The sequence below is a fragment of the Dermacentor andersoni genome, chromosome 1 (assembly GCF_023375885.2).
Source record: "Dermacentor andersoni chromosome 1, qqDerAnde1_hic_scaffold, whole genome shotgun sequence".
Lineage (NCBI taxonomy): Eukaryota > Metazoa > Arthropoda > Arachnida > Ixodida > Ixodidae > Dermacentor > Dermacentor andersoni.
This window is the reverse complement of record NC_092814.1, coordinates 351,841,838-351,861,517: the sequence shown is the minus strand read 5'-3', so window position 1 is coordinate 351,861,517 and position 19,680 is coordinate 351,841,838. Positions and strand designations below refer to the sequence as shown.

At 47.6% G+C, this 19,680-nt stretch overlaps 1 protein-coding gene and 1 long non-coding RNA gene across 5 annotated transcripts in view; one reads left to right on the top strand and one right to left on the bottom strand.

The window, feature by feature from the left end:
* LOC126516776 (solute carrier family 22 member 6-A-like) overlaps positions 1-19,680 on the bottom strand; it is a 101,575-nt gene that overhangs the window by 17,060 nt on the left and 64,835 nt on the right. For all 3 annotated transcript variants that reach the window (XM_050166880.3, XM_050166878.3, XM_055063802.2), the window contains exons 6-8: positions 16,395-16,563; positions 12,633-12,866; positions 6,372-6,586 (exon numbers count right to left, since the gene is read on the bottom strand). In XM_050166880.3, the coding sequence (XP_050022837.1) occupies positions 6,372-6,586; positions 12,633-12,866; positions 16,395-16,563 (618 nt within the window). The remainder of the gene's footprint in view (positions 1-6,371; positions 6,587-12,632; positions 12,867-16,394; positions 16,564-19,680) is intronic.
* LOC129381169 (uncharacterized) lies at positions 935-2,313 on the top strand. Of its 2 annotated transcripts, none has more exons than XR_008609410.2 (3): positions 935-1,128; positions 1,202-1,260; positions 1,824-2,313. It is a non-coding gene; the product is annotated as an uncharacterized lncRNA (long non-coding RNA). The 2 variants fall into 2 exon arrangements; XR_008609409.2 differs by having other exon boundaries at positions 1,202-1,335.

Here is a 19,680-nt window from a genome sequence, read left to right as displayed (position 1 = left end):
GCTTGACAAAGCCGCAGCCCCCTTTCACTTGGCAGCGGCTTCACAGCAACACTTTTAAAACAAAGGTAATTGCACAGTGTAACAACAGTTATACAATAATGAGCAAGAACAAAAGAAAACAAAAAAGATTAGACAATATTTAGACAATATTCACAAAAAGGAAAACAGAACCTACGTGGTAACATACATAGCACCCAAAATACTGTTTGATGTATTGAAGAGGTCAATATTATATATATTAGCTATATACATATTCGTACAGAGCTACCAATCCCTGCAAAATCTAGATCGCAGGTTTTCATTACACACGCACGCACGCCCGCGCACAACACACACACACACCAAGAAGGAAACAGCGAAAAAGAGAAAAAAGAAGAAAAGAAAAGCATGGAGAACCATGGTCGTCTTGTGCTGTCGTGTCTCCCTCTCCTAGAAAGAATGAAAAGGTTCTTGGAAAGCAGGGACGGGCGATTCTCTCCGTCAGTATCAGTTCCCACCAACGAGGACAAGACGAGTAAGGAAGCGGGGCTTTCTTTGCTATCTATTTTTTCTTCATCAGGCGCAACGCCGCCTGCACGCGGGGGTGCAGGCAGGGGCACGAGTTCCCGCCAAATGCTAGCTCTGGATGCCAGCTCGTTTCGTGTCTCGACAGCTTGGTAGACTAGTTGGTGCATTTCTGTTATAATGGACTGCACATATAAACACAAACTACACAAGATAACATGGACAAGAAAAGTGCAGGCCCTTTCCATGGAGTGGAGCCGCCGTGCAAGATATGCATACTTATAAGTGGCACTTTATTTTCATGTTGTGTAGTGCATGACCACCTTTGTCAAGTGAACAAAAGTAGCGTTACATTGCGCGAATGGTTTTGCAACGTATGAACTCTTAGTTTTTTGTTTGTTTTTTCTGATAGAAACAAAACTTTATATGAGAACGGATCAAGCGTTAATGTGAGACGTACTTTCAGGTATATATATTTAACATTATTGTTTCGTCTTGTAAGCGTGGCGTATCTTCCTGTATTTTTTTCTAGGAAGAACTGGAACGACACTGCTTAAATTGAAGCATAGTGTGTGAATGACCTGCTATGCTTGGAGCTGTTACCACCATTCGGGAAGAAATCAGGTAAAACACTTGTCTGGTTATCATTGCGGAAAAGTCATAATTAATTCGAAGTCGCTTTTGTTCCTTCCCACAGATGAAAAAACAAAACTATAAATACCTAGTACTGTACGATATACGTCCGCTGCATTGCAGGTAAAAATGGATTGTGTGTGGCACAGCTCCGCATGTGGACTAGAGTAGATCTAGGAACATCGGACTAAAAGACACGTACGTGAAACACTGCGGACAACCGATATGTAAGTTGTTCCTAAATTGTTCTGTTTTCGCATTTTCATAGTTTATGTGTAAAACTTTGTCACCGCAGTCTCGACGTGATCTAAACCTTATACTTATCTCATGGCAGTCTGCGTGCTATTTTGTTTGTGCATGCCCTGTGTCGATAATTCATTTATCATGCTCCCTGGATGTATATCTTTTTCAACAATATTCTGAGCCAAGTCAGTAGATCGATCCTTCCTGTCCTCGCATTTCCTTGGGCAGTTCTAAAGCGTGAATCACGTCGCAGAAGTTGAAAGCACTCATTTTCACTGAAAGTTCACAGTATATGTCTATTACATGCATGTGCAATGACGAAATAATAATTTTGTCTGTGGCTGTGTCAGGATAAGGATTTCTTGCACACAAATGTGAAAAAATGCACTAAATCATCTGCATGGTTCACAGAGTTATTCATTATTATATTATTCGTTTGTTAGTTTGTTTCAGTTTGAATGAGCATTGCAACTATCCAAGCTTCACTCTCGACGGGGACAGTGAAATGCCGGATACTGTACCATTCAGAGCCAAGAACATGGGAACGGCTGAAGAAGAGCCTCCCAGGCAGTATGCGAAACTCTCACAGCAGACCAGCACTGTCCTTTAGCTGTATCATACTATATCAGTGAACAAAGACTACTTGCAAATTGTTAACACTGCTGCACGAAAAAATTAATGTATTTTATGGTTGCAAAATAAACACCTAAAAGAGAAAACATTGCGTTCATGTGTTTCTTTTGTTGCGTGTTACTTATTTATACTAACGAGTACAGAGAATAATTAGTGGCATTTAATTATGTTTCACATGTGAATTACGTGCATATCACGTATATTAAATGCCAGCGCGAGTTAAACACCTCTAATAAACTGTATATCGTTGACCTGAAAATGCAACACGCAGCAAAAAAAGAAAAACGTGATGTTTTTTTTTTTTATAATAAAAAATAAAAAAATGTCCGCACCCAGCCAATGGCAAACCGGTGCTTACGAAATGTTGGGTCGTAGTCGGCCCGCGTGCAGTGTGCACTCGGCCACGTCGGCTACAGTGGTTGGGCCTAAGTCACTTGCCGATGGTTGCTAGACGTGAGGCCAATGTCGATCCCCGATGCCGGCCCACCTTCGGGTGCTGAGGTCGGGCCAACCGTTTTGCAGTCGGCCAGAGACGTCGGACCAATTTTGTAACGGGGACTTTCTGTTGCTTAGGAGTGCCTGTACTACCTGTGCTCCAGCACTTGGAAGTTGGCAGGCTCCTGGTTCACTCTGTCTTGTGACACTACGCCTCAAATATAGCAGCACAGCCTTATCATGGAGAGGAACGCTTTTATTTGCTATGGTTAGCCTCTCGGTACAACACAACAAAGTGTTAGGGCGCATTCACACCGGCAACTGAGAGAGGTCGACCGGCCAACTGCAAGCGACGATGCTAAATCGGCACGGGCCACCTCGATGGACATCACATAGCCACAAATTCAGACCAAAAATGAATGGCTGGCATTGCCACGACCATTTTCTAAATTCAATTTTAAAGAAATCAGGGGCGGCTGATGTCTGCAGCGTCTCTCAGCCTAGAGAAACACATGTTGTATGTTTGGGTGCGAAACTCCGTGAAACGTCTGTGAGCCTTCGTCACGCTCAACGAAGATTGCTCGCGTAAAAAACACACTAACAATGCTTCTTTCTTTTTTTAGGGTGGGCCTACGTCATGTGTTTGTAAAGCCTTGCTCTCACTTGGTTTACCAAGCTCGAACCTCATTTTAACGAAACGGAATATGACAGCATTGCCATTTGTTGGGCGTGTTGGTAAACTGAAAGCACATTTAGCGCCAGCAAACTGTTGAATATGACAACATAAATAAAATTCCCCTTGAAAGACACATAGAGATCCATATACTTGAAATCCGTTTTAGCAAAGTGAAATTGTCCTCCCAATGAATAGAACAAACTAGATTGTCTCCGAAACAAAAATAGCCGACCGTTGCGTGCCGAATACAACGCTTCCCGCAGGGTGGCGGCACTTGAATAAGTCGTCGAGCAACACTGGTCTTTCTCACTGCTGCGTTTAGCAGTGCACCTGCGTACAAGCAGCAGCTCACTATCCCACTTCTACGCTGACCTCTCTCTGTTGTGTGGCTACGTGCAGGCAAGCTCAGCTCGGCGTGGCCTCCAAGATCTCACATGCCAAATCTCAGGGGTCACACGCGAACTTGAGCAAGTTCGCGGCATGCTGTGCAGCTATGTGCAGCGGTGCAAAAGTTTAGTGCATTCACTTCTCTCCCTCTCCACGGCGGGCCACGCAGGCAGCGGCAGCTGGGCTTGGCAGCTCGACGTGGCCTCCAAGATTACATTGGCATCGCTGCAATCCTGGAGGCCATGAGCCTGTCGCCAAGCCAGTGCGGTGAAGTTTGCTTGCCTCCTCGATCACACAGCAGAGCGCTGTGCAGCATGCCACGTGCTGCTCGACTGGGACGAGCCAAGTGGAAAGTGGACGCGAAAGCTCATCACAATTGAACAGAAAGCAGCTATCTAAAGGCTGTCACGTCTAGCACTAAGTCGCGTGTTGCACAAGCCGAAGACTGTTTCGTTGTTCTATTCAAATTGCATCATATGCGTGAACGTGTAATGGTTCTGCAGCGCCACAAGGCCATCATTTCCATGCTTAAAGTTGTGCATCCCATTGGGCATATATTGCAGTAAATGGCAATAATAGATATGATGAAGTAATGGATATAATGAAGTGATTTCCGGTCCCCTTTCAATTTTGTTATAACGAGGTTCGAGTGTACTGGCAAACTGAAATTTAAAATATAGTTAACAAACAGATGCTAGTAGCCTCGTCAGAAGCACATGGTAGACAGCTTTAACTATTTTGTGTTACCATACAGGAAAACACTATACGGTAAAATGTCCAGCCAAACAAAACGGAAAGTGTGCCAGGCACACAGTTGCTGTATTACCGAAATGCTGATACGAAAACATCGAAGGGTTAAAGCTCTGTGGTAACAAACTCGCCTGTATGAACACCATTTGAAAACAAGCTTGATTTCTTCGTGATCTGTATTTTCAGAAGACAGACTCACTCCTGGCTTCTCACCCTTCACCTGGCTCTACGTGTCGTGCGTGGAACGCAAAAGGTTTTAACGTTTTGCAGAGGCAAACAAATTTCACGATGCTGGAGATGGCTCGACAATGTAAGGCCACCTAAATAATTTATATGCGTTCAGCTTTCGATACCATGGTGCGTTCATATGGCTACAGCAGGTCTCTTATGAAGAAACAGATGCGCTTTGGATAATACCTGATCATCAGTTGACATCACTGCAACGTCGCATTGGGTGGCAAGGAGAAATTCACGCACACTGATACCTGCTTGCCAACAAGCTAATACTATATCTATGGCAAGCTGGAGCAAATGAGGTTTCTCATCATTGCAAGGTCAAAAGCTGCTTGATGAAGTATTACAAATGTGGCACAAAGATAGTGTGTCAATTGTATGACACCTACATTTAATATACAGTCGCCGACTGATTTTCCGGACACCAAAAATTCGAACATGCTCAATTATTCGGTCTGCTTCGCGGCACCGCCATTCTCCCCATAGACAATAATGTATAACAACTGCCGAAAGTTCAGACACCTTGCAACCTCTCATCTGATTTTTCGGACACTCCTTGAGCCAACTCGATCAAGAGCATCATGCACAGACTCTGACCGGTACATGGTTCGACTTTCTGAACGCCATTTTTGTTTTAAACGGAGCCTCCTTGCTGCCCCACGAAGTGGCGCTACTGCAAATCCCCGCTCATCATCATCGTTTCTGCCTGGTTCTACAGCAGTTCCGGTTTCAGCTTAGTAAGCCATGTCAAGACAATCCAGCAGCTGATTTGTTTCTTCACGCACGACGCTGCGAGTAGGCCACGTTTTTCGTTTGTGCGACTGGTGTTGGCATGGTGGTGTTTGCTTTGTGTGCTGTGTCAAGGTTCCGGTTATCCAATGCGGCATACAGAAACATCGCGTCAAGTGTCTAATGGCGCCAACAGTGCACGCGCAGACTGCGCTGGGGAATGCCAGGAAGCGGGTGCTGGGAGGCCTAAGATTTGTCGCCTTCCAATGTGCTCTTACTGACGCAGAAAATGTTCTGCCGAGACTTGCACAGTGGTTGCATTGCGATTCCGGACACCGTCTCATTTGACAGTTTCACAGGTGCTGATACTGCTGTACTGACATGCGCAGAACTCCACGACGGCAAGATCATTCGTCAGGTTTCTGCTGCACCGCCGGACGATGACCGAGTCGGAAGATGACGCACCATGTGCTACGCTGCCATCGCATGTGGAGCGTGTATCAGCAGTGACTGTGCTTTCAGCCGCCTACAGTGACCCTACGACCCTCTCCGAGATTCAGGCTTATGTGATTACACGTAAACGGAACAGCGTGCAACGGCGCATTCATGATTTCTTCAAGCCTACTGCCGAGCCCGAATAAGTGCGTGGAAATAAAGGATTTCATCTTTTTTTCCCTTAATCTGCTTTTTCGGACACCTGTTTATTCGGACATTTTCCCAGTCCCCATGAGGTCCGAATAAACGGTCGGCGACTTTAATTGCCTTAGACATCATAGCCAGACCTTAGAGTCTCCCGAGGCACCAGCGGTCAGCCGAGGTTGCAGCATAAGAGGTAGTCAAAGTTACTTGAACTTGCCACAATTCACCGTACTATTGTGAAATGGGCTGTGTACCTTCCTTCTTTGCTTCTTTTTCGTAAGTCTTTGTATTGCTACGCTTTCTAACACTAATTATGTTGTCATTTGTAATAATTACTGTGGATATTCTGGAGGATGGGATTCCCAGTAGTGGGAGCATTACAAGAATAGGTCGAACTAAGTAGCACCTCCCCCGTTGCATGCGCCTCTCATCCTGCCCTTTCAGGGCCACAGTTGACCGAAAGAGAAGAGTGACTCAAAAGCGATTGAAACGAGAAGCCAGGGCTCACCGAGTGGCAGTAGAGAAATAAGTATGGCGGCAAGACCGGCTAGGAGCAGCAGCGCCGCCTGTGACCTCTTGCGGCGACAGTAGCGCACTATAGGCAGGCTCACCAGGCCTCCAGGAATCTCGCCTGCCGCCGAAAGGGCAAAGTTGATGAACCGGCTGCCACCCAGGTCAACCGATGACAGCGTTGTGGTGAACAGCAGCAGATTGTCGCAGAACCTGCAGTCGAACACCGTGCCAAAGAAAAATATTTGCATGGATGCGTTGTTGTCCTTGCACGCAGAAGCACGCACTTTCTTTGATTCCCACAAGTGGCATCAATTATTTGTTCATTTTACCTGATTATGCACGCGGCACAGCGAGCTGCACTTCACAGTGTAACCTTCCGGCCATGTAGTATCGCGACGTAAAATGACGCTTTGCCATGTCGTGCGATAAAGCAGTCTTTCTCACCCCTACTGCCGCATCAGTGACTGCATTCAATGGAGAGTTGTCGAAAGCACAAATCAAAATAAGCTAGTGGGAAAAGGGAAGTGCGGTCGTAGCTTCCACTTTACACCACACTTCTACATCACAGGGGGATTGGAAAGAGAGCCATGATTTGCAGTGTCGCATGCATAATCAGCTAAATATATGGAACAATTTGACGCAGCTTATTTCTGTCTACGTAGCCAATTTGATAAGTAGAAACATGTAACTAAAATTTCAACACGATTCTCTCCAATTTCTCTATATAAACATGTCTTGTAATGTTTGTAACTATGGAGTCAGATAATTAGTTTAATCAGTGAATTGCTTTGATTTTTACTGCAAAAGCACTACTTGGCTCATTGGGCGTTTTGTCAGTGTCCTACAGTGGTGGTAGATTTAATGGTAGGAATGCTAAAATGTAAGTATAGTATGTATGTCTGATATAATGTATGTCCACTTGTCTTAGATAATGTATGGAGGGTGGTTATGTAGGCATATCCAGGTATAATAAACTAAGATATTCGAAAAGAAAATTGAGGGTGCGCTTGCCCGTCGGTGGATTCGAACCCAGGCCATCCCGAGGAAGCTTGGCAGTGAGAGCCAGAAGTGTTACCTCTACTCCATACCAGCAGGTGTTATGCAGGTGTTATCAGCAAGACGAAGGAGCACCTAGCTCACGCGGCGCGCTTAGAGGTTCATGACGTCACGGGAGAGGGGGGCTCGGTGCACCTGTGGCACGGCACGCCTAGCAGTTCGTGACGTCACGGGAGAGGGGGGCTCGGTGCACCTGTGGCACGGTGCGCTTAGAGGTTCGTGACCTCACGGGAGAGGGGGGCTCGTTGCACCTGTGGCACGGCACGTCTAGAGGTTCGTGACGTCACAGGAGAGGGGGGCTCGGTGCACCTGTGGCACGGCACGCCTAGCAGTTCGTGACGTCACGGGAGAGGGGGGCTCGGTGCACCTGTGGCACGGCGCGCCTAGAGGTTCGTGACGTCACGGGAGAGGGGGGCTCAGTGCACCTGTGGCATGGCACGACTAGCAGTTCGTGACGTCACGGGAGAGGGGGGCCCGGTGCACCTGTGGCACGGTGCGCTTAGAGGTTCGTGACGTCACGGGAGAGGGGGGCTCAGTGCACCTGTGGCACGGCACGACTGGCAGTTCGTGACGTCACGGGAGAGGGGGGCCCGGTGCACCTGTGGCACGGTGCGCTTAGAGGTTCGTGACGTCACGGGAGAGGGGGGCTCGGTGCACCTGTGGCACAGCGCGCTTAGAGGTTCGTGACGTCACGGGAGAGGGGGGCTCGGTGCACCTGTGGCACAGCGCGCTTAGAGGTTCTTGACGTCACGGGAGAGGGGGACTCGGTGCACCTGTGGCACGGCGCGCCTAGAGGTTCGTGACGTCACGGGATCGGGGGGCTCGGTGCACCTGTGGCACGGCGCGCCTAGAGGTTCGTGACGTCACGGGATCGGGGGGCTCGGTGCACCTGTGGCACGGCACGCCTATCAGTTCGTGACGTCACGGGAGAGGGGGGCTCGGTGCACCTGTGGCACAGCGCGCTTAGAGGTTCGTGACGTCACGGGAGAGGGGGGCTCGGTGCACCTGTGGCGCGGCGCGCCTAGAGGTTCGTGACGTCACGGGAGAGGGGGGCTCGGTGCACCTGTGGCACGGCACGCCTATCAGTTCGTGACGTCACGGGAGAGGGGGGCTCGGTGCACCTGTGGCACGGCACGACTAGCAGTTCGTGACGTCACGGGAGAGGGGGGCCCGGTGCACCTGTGGCACGGTGCGCTTAGAGGTTCGTGACGTCACGGGAGAGGGGGGCTCGGTGCACCTGTGGCACAGCGCGCTTAGAGGTTCGTGACGTCACGGGAGAGGGGGACTCGGTGCACCTGTGGCACGGCGCGCCTAGAGGTTCTTGACGCCACGGGATCGGGGGGCTCGGTGCACCTGTGGCACGGCACGCCTATCAGTTCGTGACGTCACGGGAGAGGGGGGCTCGGTGCACCTGTGGCACGGCGCGCTTAGAGGTTCGTGACGTCACGGGAGAGGGGGGCTCGTTGCACATGTGGCACGGCGCGTCTAGAGGTACGTGACGTCACGGGAGAGGGGGGCTCGGTGCACCTGTGGCACGGCACGCCTAGCAGTTCGTGACGTCACGGGAGAGGGGGGCTCGGTGCACCTGTGGCACGGTGCGCTTAGAGGTTCGTGACGTCACGGGAGAGGGGGGCTCGTTGCACCTGTGGCACGGCACGTCTAGAGGTTCGTGACGTCACAGGAGAGGGGGGCTCGGTGCACCTGTGGCACGGCACGCCTAGCAGTTCGTGACGTCACGGGAGAGGGGGGCTCGGTGCACCTGTGGCACGGCGCGCCTAGAGGTTCGTGACGTCACGGGAGAGGGGGGCTCAGTGCACCTGTGGCATGGCACGACTAGCAGTTCGTGACGTCACGGGAGAGGGGGGCCCGGTGCACCTGTGGCACGGTGCGCTTAGAGGTTCGTGACGTCACGGGAGAGGGGGGCTCAGTGCACCTGTGGCACGGCACGACTGGCAGTTCGTGACGTCACGGGAGAGGGGGGCCCGGTGCACCTGTGGCACGGTGCGCTTAGAGGTTCGTGACGTCACGGGAGAGGGGGGCTCGGTGCACCTGTGGCACAGCGCGCTTAGAGGTTCGTGACGTCACGGGAGAGGGGGACTCGGTGCACCTGTGGCACGGCGCGCCTAGAGGTTCGTGACGTCACGGGATCGGGGGGCTCGGTGCACCTGTGGCACGGCACACCTATCAGTTCGTGACGTCACGGGAGAGGGGGGCTCGGTGCACCTGTGGCACGGCACGCCTAGCAGTTCGTGACGTCACGGGAGAGGGGGGCTCGGTGCACCTGTGGCACAGCGCGCTTAGAGGTTCGTGACGTCACGGGAGAGGGGGGCTCGGTGCACCTGTGGCACGGCGCGCCTAGAGGTTCGTGACGTCACGGGAGAGGGGGGCTCGGTGCACCTGTGGCACGGCACGCCTATCAGTTCGTGACGTCACGGGAGAGGGGGGCTCGGTGCACCTGTGGCACGGCACGACTAGCAGTTCGTGACGTCACGGGAGAGGGGGGCTCGGTGCACCTGTGGCGCGGCCCGCCTAGCAGTTCGTGACGTCACGGGAGAGGGGGGCTCGGTGCACCTGTGGCACGGCACGCCTAGAGGTTCGTGACGTCACGGGAGAGGGGGCTCGGTGCACCTGTGGCACGGCGCGCCTAGAGGTTCGTGACGTCACGGGAGAGGGGGGCTCGGTGCATCTGTGGCACGGCGCGCCTAGTGGTTCGTGACGACACGGGAGAGGGTGCCGGTGCACCTGTGGCACGGCGTGAATAGCAGTTCGTGACGTCATGGGAGGGGGCTCGCCACTTCTATTAAAAGGACACGTGCGTTGGCTAGTCTCCAGGGCATGTTGCAAAATTTGGGGAGCCCGCAACACTTTTGGGGGCTACTGCGAAAGCACTTAAGGGAAAATGCATTGGGGTGCTACTTTGGGAAACTACATTAGGAAACAAAAGTGAATCATAAAGGCTGCGAATCTCGAAAATAAAGAGAGCCTGACAATTGGTGGCGTTTCTTTCTTGCGCATGTACGTCGTATGCCCACAGTGCAATCTTGCTTACACTTGTGTCAAAAGTGACACAACACAGTTCAACACCAAATAATAAGATGGTGTTATAAGAGACATAAGACGGCTTGTTAATTGGATAAAAAAGGTGCAATAAAAACACTTGCCACGTTAAAGCTGCGCATCCCTCTTTACCCAAGAAATGTATATTTCCTGTCGTTATTCTTTTTCCTGGTTAAGTGCCAGTGTTTACTAAATGTTATGAATTGAACCTTTAATAGCTCTGAAGATTTGTGTAAAGCTTGAAATTGATGCACTGTAATCTTTTAGTTGATGCCCAGTGCTTGTTCTGTCTACCCTCCCTGTCCCCTATGTTCTAGTGCTGAATCCATTATGCATTCCGAAACAATGCAGCAATTAAGAGTGTCTGTGTTAGCGACTCTGCGATAACGCAACCAGCAAAACAATCAGCTGTAAAAAAATGCACACTAGATAACCGGTTCATAATTATATCTCATTCAGTCACGGGGTACACATTTGGATGTGCGATGTGTTTTTGCCAGTTCTGTCCACCGGTGGCAAGGAAAAAAGAAACTGTAATTTGTGAATCCATTTTCTTTGTTATTCGCCTTACCGGTCGCGGTAGCTTAGCGACTATGGCGTTGCGCTGCTGAGCTTGAAGTTGAAGCTTTGATCCCGGCTGCGGTGGCCTCATTTCGATGGGGGCAGAATGCAAGAACACTCGTGTACTTAGATTTAGGGGTAGGTTAACGAAACCCAGGTGATAAAAATTAATCCAGTGTCCCCCATTGCGGATAGCGTGCCTTGTAATCAGATTGTGGTTCTGGCATGTTAAATGCCATAATTTTGAAAAATAATTTTGTTACTCACCCCTACAGCATTGCGTGTAATTGCAGTTTTACCAATGGGATTGATCCCAGCTGCAGCAGCCGCATTCCAATGGGGTAGAATGCAAAAATGCCCATGTATCACGCCGATGCATGATGCACGAGCATCCAAAATTATTCCAGAGCCCTCCACTGCGGCTTGCCTCACAATCATATTGTAGTTTTAGCATGTCGAGTCCCATCATTTAAGGGACACTGAAGGAAAATAATAAATTGAGTCCGATTGAAATATTAGGCTTCTGTAAAAACGTATTCGTCATTCTTAGTGAGAACAGAGCTTTTGCAAGTGAGAAAATGCCAAAAATAGAAAATCGGAGAGGTGCCACCTATTTTGGGTAATAGTACTTATGTGGTGTCAGTGATTTCGATATAGCAGCAAAGAGGAAGATGACGCGATCACTATGTCAACTTGCCCGTATTGGTGTGGCTGATTCAAATTAAATGAGCGGCAGCAGGACATTCTGTTGCAATTTTCTGCACAATAGAATCGGAAGACAATGACGACAGACTGCTACGTAAGTAATCTATCCACCTAATACCGCTCAATATATTTCTTGATTGTCCCTTAATGTAATTTAATTTTCAAGTACCATTATCGTATTTCTCTTAGGTGTTTTCACATCAGGCAAAATGTATGCTTGCTTTATATAATGATTTGCAATGGCACTTGAGCCAACTGTAAAGGTATGTATAGTGGACTGTTAGGTTAAAATTAGCTGATAAAGTATATTCTCACGGTAGCAGCACAAAAGTTTACACGGACTAAAAAAAACTGAAAACCACACGGAACCCTATGTGACCTTAGTGGTTATCTTGTTTATTCTATTTTTTCAGTACAAGTCAATTCCAGATTCTCTTTCAAGTTTTACTGGGCACGATGGACGTTTCCAAGTCTGCTCGTGAGCTTGCATCATGCAGGTTACATGGGCACTTCAACGTCAAATTTGCAATTTTGCAAATGTACAATTGACAATAGCATGCAAATAATTATATCTGCTGAAAGTTGCTGTACATGAAAGCGTGGTACAACAGAAAAGCTAGAAAAGACAACTACAAAGCAGAGGAATAATGAAAGATGACAAACAATCTATATATCCTTTACGTGTGCATAACCGTGCATGGTGTGTTGAATGCAAGCAGCCACTAAGTCCACGGCTATAATTCGAAAGAGAACACCCCAACTGAAGGCTGGAAACATCGGTTTCTTGGCAATCTCCACAATTTATATATATGGTGTTGGACACATGCACTGAACAAAATTTCCCAAATGTGTAGCCGTGAGTCTATACGTTACACACCATAAGATGAAGAGGCAGAGGGTGTTACGCAGCAGCCGCCTGTGCCTGAAGATCTCAACAGGACTCGTGGAAGCGAGTTGGGCGTCGGCCTCGGATTTCTCCACCAGCTCTCGCATGGTGGTCTCCATGTTGGGCACCGCGCGTCCATTGATGCGCAGAATCTTGAGGATGGCTGCGCGGGCCTGCTTCTCGCGGTGGGTGGACAACAGCCAGCGTGGAGACTCCTGCACAATGCTGCATGGCAGCCAAGAGGTGACAGGACACGTTATAAGGTCACGATTCTGGGCTTATTTGTATTGGCAACTCACAGCGGTCGTGCGACCAAATTAGCCGCAAATAGCCACTTTGGTCGAAAAACATTCGTTTTGGGTCAATTGCTCACTGCTCACACGATTTTTCAGCAGTGTGACTGTCAGTCGCAAGCCTACAAAATCGACCAGCAGCGTAGAAGCAGCAAGTCAGTATATGCTGACACTTACTGTATGTTGCGATGACAGTGTGTGAAGATGTGAATGGCCCGAAGTGCAAGACATTTCAGTGTGGCTATGGGCAGGTCACGTTTGCCAGTGTGAACATTGGTCGCCGTGAGTCGCTCATTGATCGCCAATCGTGGTCAGGTGCGTGATCTCTGTCAATCGCCCGTGTGAATGAGCCCTTACCCTTATGTCCCCTGTGAGCTGCTTTAGAATGAATAGTGGATTCAGCGCTATGGCACAAGGAATGAGAAGAGCAGACACAAGAGTCCCATGTCAGCTGAAAGTTTACTGCGCACAATTTCAAGCTCTACACAAATTCTCAAATCTGGGCTGAGAAAATGAAGCGATTCTACTGATTATTCTTTTTTGCACGCTTTCTCAGTGGTTCGAGCAGCGCTCTGTCCACATTGTCAGCGGAATCGGCCGGCCGTGAAAGGTGGATGATAAGAAAGTAATAAAATAGAGCTCAAGAAATGCATAGGCTATGCTGGCCCCGTGGAAGTGTTGACACATAACAGTATTTAAACACTGCATATTAACTCTGCGCACACTAACAAGCTCCGCAGAAACACCGCCGCCGAAAGTCATAATATCTATCATATGTACTGCAAATGATGGGGTCCTTACTAATGCTTCCTCTGCTTTTATAATCCCAGAGGGATAACCTAATCTGATAAATATTTCTTATTTCTGCAGCAGTATTTGCAGTGCTAGTATGTGCAGGATATGATCAGCCAGTGTTTACTAAATGTTATGAGTCATAACTTGAACAGCTCTGAAGATTTGTGTAAAGCTTGAAATTGTTGCATTGTAATCTTTCAGTTGATGCCCAGTGCTTGTTCTGTCTACTCTCCCTGTCCCCTATGTTCTAGCGCTGAAACCATTATGCATTCTGAAACAATGCATATGCATACTGCAACAATGTAACAATTAAGAGTGCTTGTGTTGGTAAAGCAACTCTGCAATAACGCAACCAGCAAAACATCAACCATAAAACAATGCACACTAGATAACTGGTTTATAATTATAAGTATATCTAATTCAGTCATGGGGTACACATTTGGTTGTGCGATGTGTTTTTGCCAGTTCTGTCCACCGGTGGCACGGAAAAAAAGCTCTGTCATGGCGCAGTGGTTAAAGAGAACCCTCCATACATTCTCAATGTGGCTTCATTTCAGTTTGACGCGCTCAGTATAGCTACACACATCACTTTGTTGAAGGCATTAACACATTTGACGGGGTATTTGATGTGCTGAGCAATCACGAAAGAATTGTTTTTTTTGCGTTTCTTTCTCGTAAAATTTAAACAAAAAAAATTAATTATGTATGAGGTTCTATATGCCGAAACCACAATCTCATTATGAGGCACGCCGTAGTGGGGCAGTCCAGAAATTTGGATCACCTGGGATTCGTAAAATTTCCATCCATTGACTAACTACTTCAAATTCTATAAGCCGGTGAGCCAGTTCTTTTCGTAAAAGATGCGACATGATATCGATATTGAATTATACCTTCTGTTCGACAAATGTGGTTTTAAGTAAAGCAAATCGAGCTCGTCGGTTCCCCTTGTCCTTCTTGTTCATGGTAATTATATAGTACAGCGACTAGAAAAAAAAAATCCGAGGACACTTACTAAGCACTTCTTATGAGTTGTGAGTGAGAAATCATTAATGTCCGATTGAACGCGCCTGTGTGGTCCTTCAAGTTATGAACTCCTCTTGAGCAAGCGAGCATGTTCAGATGCTTGGCCAACGCCTCCTAGATAGCACAAGGCCAATGCACTTCGATCCGTGACACCGTGCTACCTTGCCTGACTGCCATAGAATCTAATGGGCATGCTCCTGAGTAATCCGCAGTGATCTTCACATTACCGCTTTTGTCACGATGGGCTTGGCAACAGAAATTTTGGTCCAAACAGCACGATGTCATAAAGCAGAGTGCACAGGCCTGCCATCTAGGAGGCGCTGGTTCATCTCAGTGGGTAAGACGCTTGGCTTCTGAGCATGGGGTTGTAGGTTCGAAACTCATGCCAACGTTCTTCCTTTCAAATTTATTTAGTTCTTTTTTATACAATAATTTCTTTATAGCGATTACCAAGACAAAGTTAGAACGCAGGCAAGAGCTTGCGCAGACAAGGAACGCACGGATGACACAGGCTTCTGAAAGCGAGAACAAGGGTGACGTGGCATCGTGGCGATGCCCTCCCCCATCATGCAACGTCAGCGTGGCAGCAGTGTACCCTTTCGCCTGCCCTGCTTCGTTGAGGCCCGCATGTGACCTCGCGTCACAGTCAATGGGAATTTAGGCACCATTTCATTGCTACAGATGCCAGCTTTCTCATTCAATGGGCCATTTGATGCTTTCGCATCAAAAAAGAAAATGCACAGATCATGATCCTACTGTCTTGACTTTTCTTCAGCGCTGTTTCCAGTGCGTACTAATAAAGCTATGCAACTATATGATACATTTATCAGCAGTGGAAAGGTAAAGTTTATAAGAATTCATTGTAGATTAATTACAGGCTATCTCTGAATAATCTGTAGAAATAAGTCTTAGGTGATATGCAGGATGCCTGAATTGATCTTTATAAAGAACGATGTTGGCTGACATTGCCGTTCGCATATATAAACCAACTGCTAAAATTAAAACATAAACCCCCGAAAAATATAAAGAATGTAATGCATTACAAAGAATGTAATGCATTATCATTAGCCTATCCATTTACTGAATATGGTGTAGAGTCTACGCATTTTGTATCTAAGACAGGATTGCATAATGTCGCACGCTCTGGACATGTGCTGTAATGCGGGCTTGATGGTATGACATCTTGAAGCACGATTGTAGTGCATATAGAACAGGACACAAGAAGGCACACGAAAAACACAGACACGGCACTATGTTTTTAGTGTGCCTTCTTCAGTCCTCGTTTATATGCGCTACTGTCGTACTCCAGGATGCTACTGGACAACATGGCAACGTAAAATTCGCACTCTAGTTCACTCACAGCTGTAGGCAATTCAGTTTATGTTGATTCTATGCCACACAGCAGCGTGAAGGCTCTTTCTAACAAAGCCTTCTCATACTTGATGGCATCTCAATCACACCAATTCAATAAATTGAATCTTTTTTTTAAACTGGCCATTAAGTATAGAAGATGGAAAGTTGCCCTGAAGACAAGCTAGGTGAATGAACTTTGCTGGAGCATTTATACACAAGATAAAATGCTTATTCAGCACTGCCCAGTGCGACGGCAACACCATTTATAGGAGCCCGCGGACAAACTCACAATATGAACGGGATGAGCATGAAGCCGCTGAGACCCGCGACGAGTTGGAGATACTTCCAGCTGCCCACAAGGTACGCCACTCCCGGTAGAAGTAGTGTCGGCAGAGTGAATCCCAGCGAGAAGCCCACATTGAGCAGAGTGCGGTGACGCGGCTCAACGATTTCCGTGACTGCACGTCATGCACCATACGTTGAAACATGAAACATGTGAGGCAGAAGAGAAGTGCAATAGACATAGGAACACATTGAAACCTTATTTTTATATATACTTGGCAACCTACCTAGAAGCTTCCATTAAAAGCAGAGAGCCAGGAGCCGATTTCGCGAAGGTTTATGCTTCTCAGTGCACTTTGCCATTGGTTGGCAGCATATGCTAGTAATATGCCCAGCATTAGGATTGGCTAGAATTTACTCTAATGAACAATTCCTATAGTATGGGTATTTTGGACATTTGTGCCCAGAGGCTGAATTCACAAAACTGTTCATTGCTATGTGATAATTTTTTTTTATTGCCATTGGCTGGCTGCCTTTGGTAATAATATGTTGAACATCACCATAGGGTGAAATATTTTCTTACAGTCAGTTTTAGGGTAAGATCGTTTTCGCAAATGTGGGCCAAGATTAATGCAACATATACTCACATAAGTGCAAAAGTTGCGTGCACAAACTGCGCGTGCATATGATGTGTTTGACAGATCTGCAGACAGGTATTGATACATTGTAGAGATCACAATCAAAGTAGTTCTAATGGCAGGTCTCCTTGCTCGCAGAAGTGGTCTTAATTTTGTCCTTTGGATCTCAAGGCCCGTATTCATGAGAAGGGTTCTTACGCCATAACTGTTCGTAAGAACAGGTGCCAGCCAACCATGAATTGCAAACAGCAAACATATCTCCTGAATGAAACATTGTATGAATTCGGCCGCACATTATTTCGAAAGAAGTGATGGACAAAATTGGTTTAAAGGAAGGCATACCTCCACGAACTACATCAACTACAAACTTGCAGACAGATGAGAATGGCTTTCGTAATTTAAATATCTTTTTCTTTTGTTTTATTTACTCTAAATAGCCATTAAGGCATTAAATAGGTGTTGGAGAAGGGGAGAAGGTGAAATCAAGAATGCAGTGCATGGCAAATACCTGAAACAAGTACAAATTACAATCAAGTTGCTACGAATTGCAAGAGCAACCACTTGCATTGTGATATGCTGCAAAGAAAGTAAAAGGATGCACAAACACAAAAAAGAATACAAAACTCACCAGAAAATACAATATACAAGAAGTGAAAGGCAAACAAAGCCAAGCATTTCGTTTGCGTTGGTATAAACATGATTAGTATGCACATTACATAGCTATCAGTAAATATATTTATGCATAGGTACCGTATTTACTCGAATAATGAATGCAATTTTTTCCAGAAAAATATGCACTAAGTTCTGTGTTCATTGTGCGGAGTAAAATTTTGAGCGATTTTTTTTTTCCACGGCCACCTCTAAAGAGAAGTTGGCTTCGCCCGAAATGCGAATCATCGGTTGCAATTGCAAATGTGCAGACAGCTAGACGAAGTAAGGAGAGTAGTTTTATCGGCCGTATAACCTTGCAGACATTCACTTCAACACAAACTGAATGGTGAGAACGCAGCACTCACAAAAGTATGAGCTGCCATTGACTCAGCCCGTGACACAGATTGCTTTGAAGATAGGTTGCGCCGTGGCCCCACAATGCGCAGTTGCTGCCAGAGTAAAATGTCCTCCCCCCTCCTTCCTCCCCTTCACCTGGCGCCATGCGCACGACGGAAGACTGCGTGTTTCCTTCGCGCTTTCCTCCCTTGTATGTGGGAGATTGAGCCATGACTGTCGGCGTTCCTCGGGCGTGGTTGTGCAATACGCAGTTGCGCAGTTGTGCGCAGTTGTGCAGTACACAGTTGTGCAATACGCAGACAAAAGAGGGCGCGAGATTGAGCCGCAATCATCGATTTCCCTCGCGCGCTTTTGCTCACACCTACACCATGCAGTGCGCAACGACGACTGCAAAAATGCGCCGGGAGCATCCATATAATTGCTATCGCAATAGAAGTAGGAGGCACGGCACGATTCAGCATCCGACACGGCCTTGGAGGAAGCAAGGAAAGAAAGAAACTTTACTTTTCAAAAAGAAAAGTAGGCAAGCGTGGTTTGGCCCTTAGTCCAGGGCTCCACTGGCGCGAGCGGCTCACTGGACTTCGTCCAGTAGAGCCACTTGGCTCTCCTTTCCCTCGTCTGCAAGCCATGCTTCCCACTGCCTATTTAACATGAGTAGATGGGGCAGTTATGTATGGGCTAGTAATATGTGAAGGCCTTTCCAGGCATTGGACACAATCGCACCCGCCGGACGCCATATCAGATGCCAAGTCCTACCATGTGTCTCCTACTTCATGGCAGCAAGTTCAGGGTGCGATCATTATGCGAAAAAAAGAAAAAAAAACGGCCATGGCTTAGCTTGGTTAAGCCTGGTGATTGCGAAGCAATAGTGTGTTATTCTCGGATCAGCTGGTAGTAATTGAGTAAATATACTCAGTAATGCCTGAGAGGAGCGGGAGTTAGGCCGCCGTTGGTGGCTACCGCCTCGCCTCGCGACGGCGTGAGATGGGGCCCCGTTTTTACACAGCTGGTGTGACGTCACACCGACCGTAGCGCCCCTGGTGAGAGGAGCGGGAGTTAGGCCGCCGTTGGTGGCTACCGCCTCGCCTCGCGACGGCGTGAGATGGGGCCCCGTTTTTACACAGCTGGCGTGACGTCACTCTAGGTCACGTGGTGTGACGTCACGCAGCGAGGTCACGCTAAAGGTCAATGGTGCCTACCACCACCTCGCCACGGAACGGGCTGAAGTACGACCTAAAGTAGTATTGCTTCGCAATAAAAACATACTTCTTGATTGGAAAAGTGGGGGCTGCATTCATTACATGAGGGCGTTCATTATGCGAGTAAATATGGTACTTAAAAGATGCTACTGGTTCAATGCATGACTGCCTTTTTTTAATTTATACAAGATCATGTCATTGCATAAAAACGAACACGAAAAGGTCGGTCTTATTATGTATTAATAGAATACAGGCCCGTATTGATGGAAACTACTTAGGCTATAATTGTTCATAAAACCCAATTCCAGCCAATCCTGATACTCGGAGAGTATTAATGAACGCGGTTGACCAATAGCGGGGTCCATTTATGAACTGAAATCTATGTGAATATGGCTCCTGATCAACGCACGATTTTATTCTGTGTAAGTCCTTTCGTAATTCATTTATC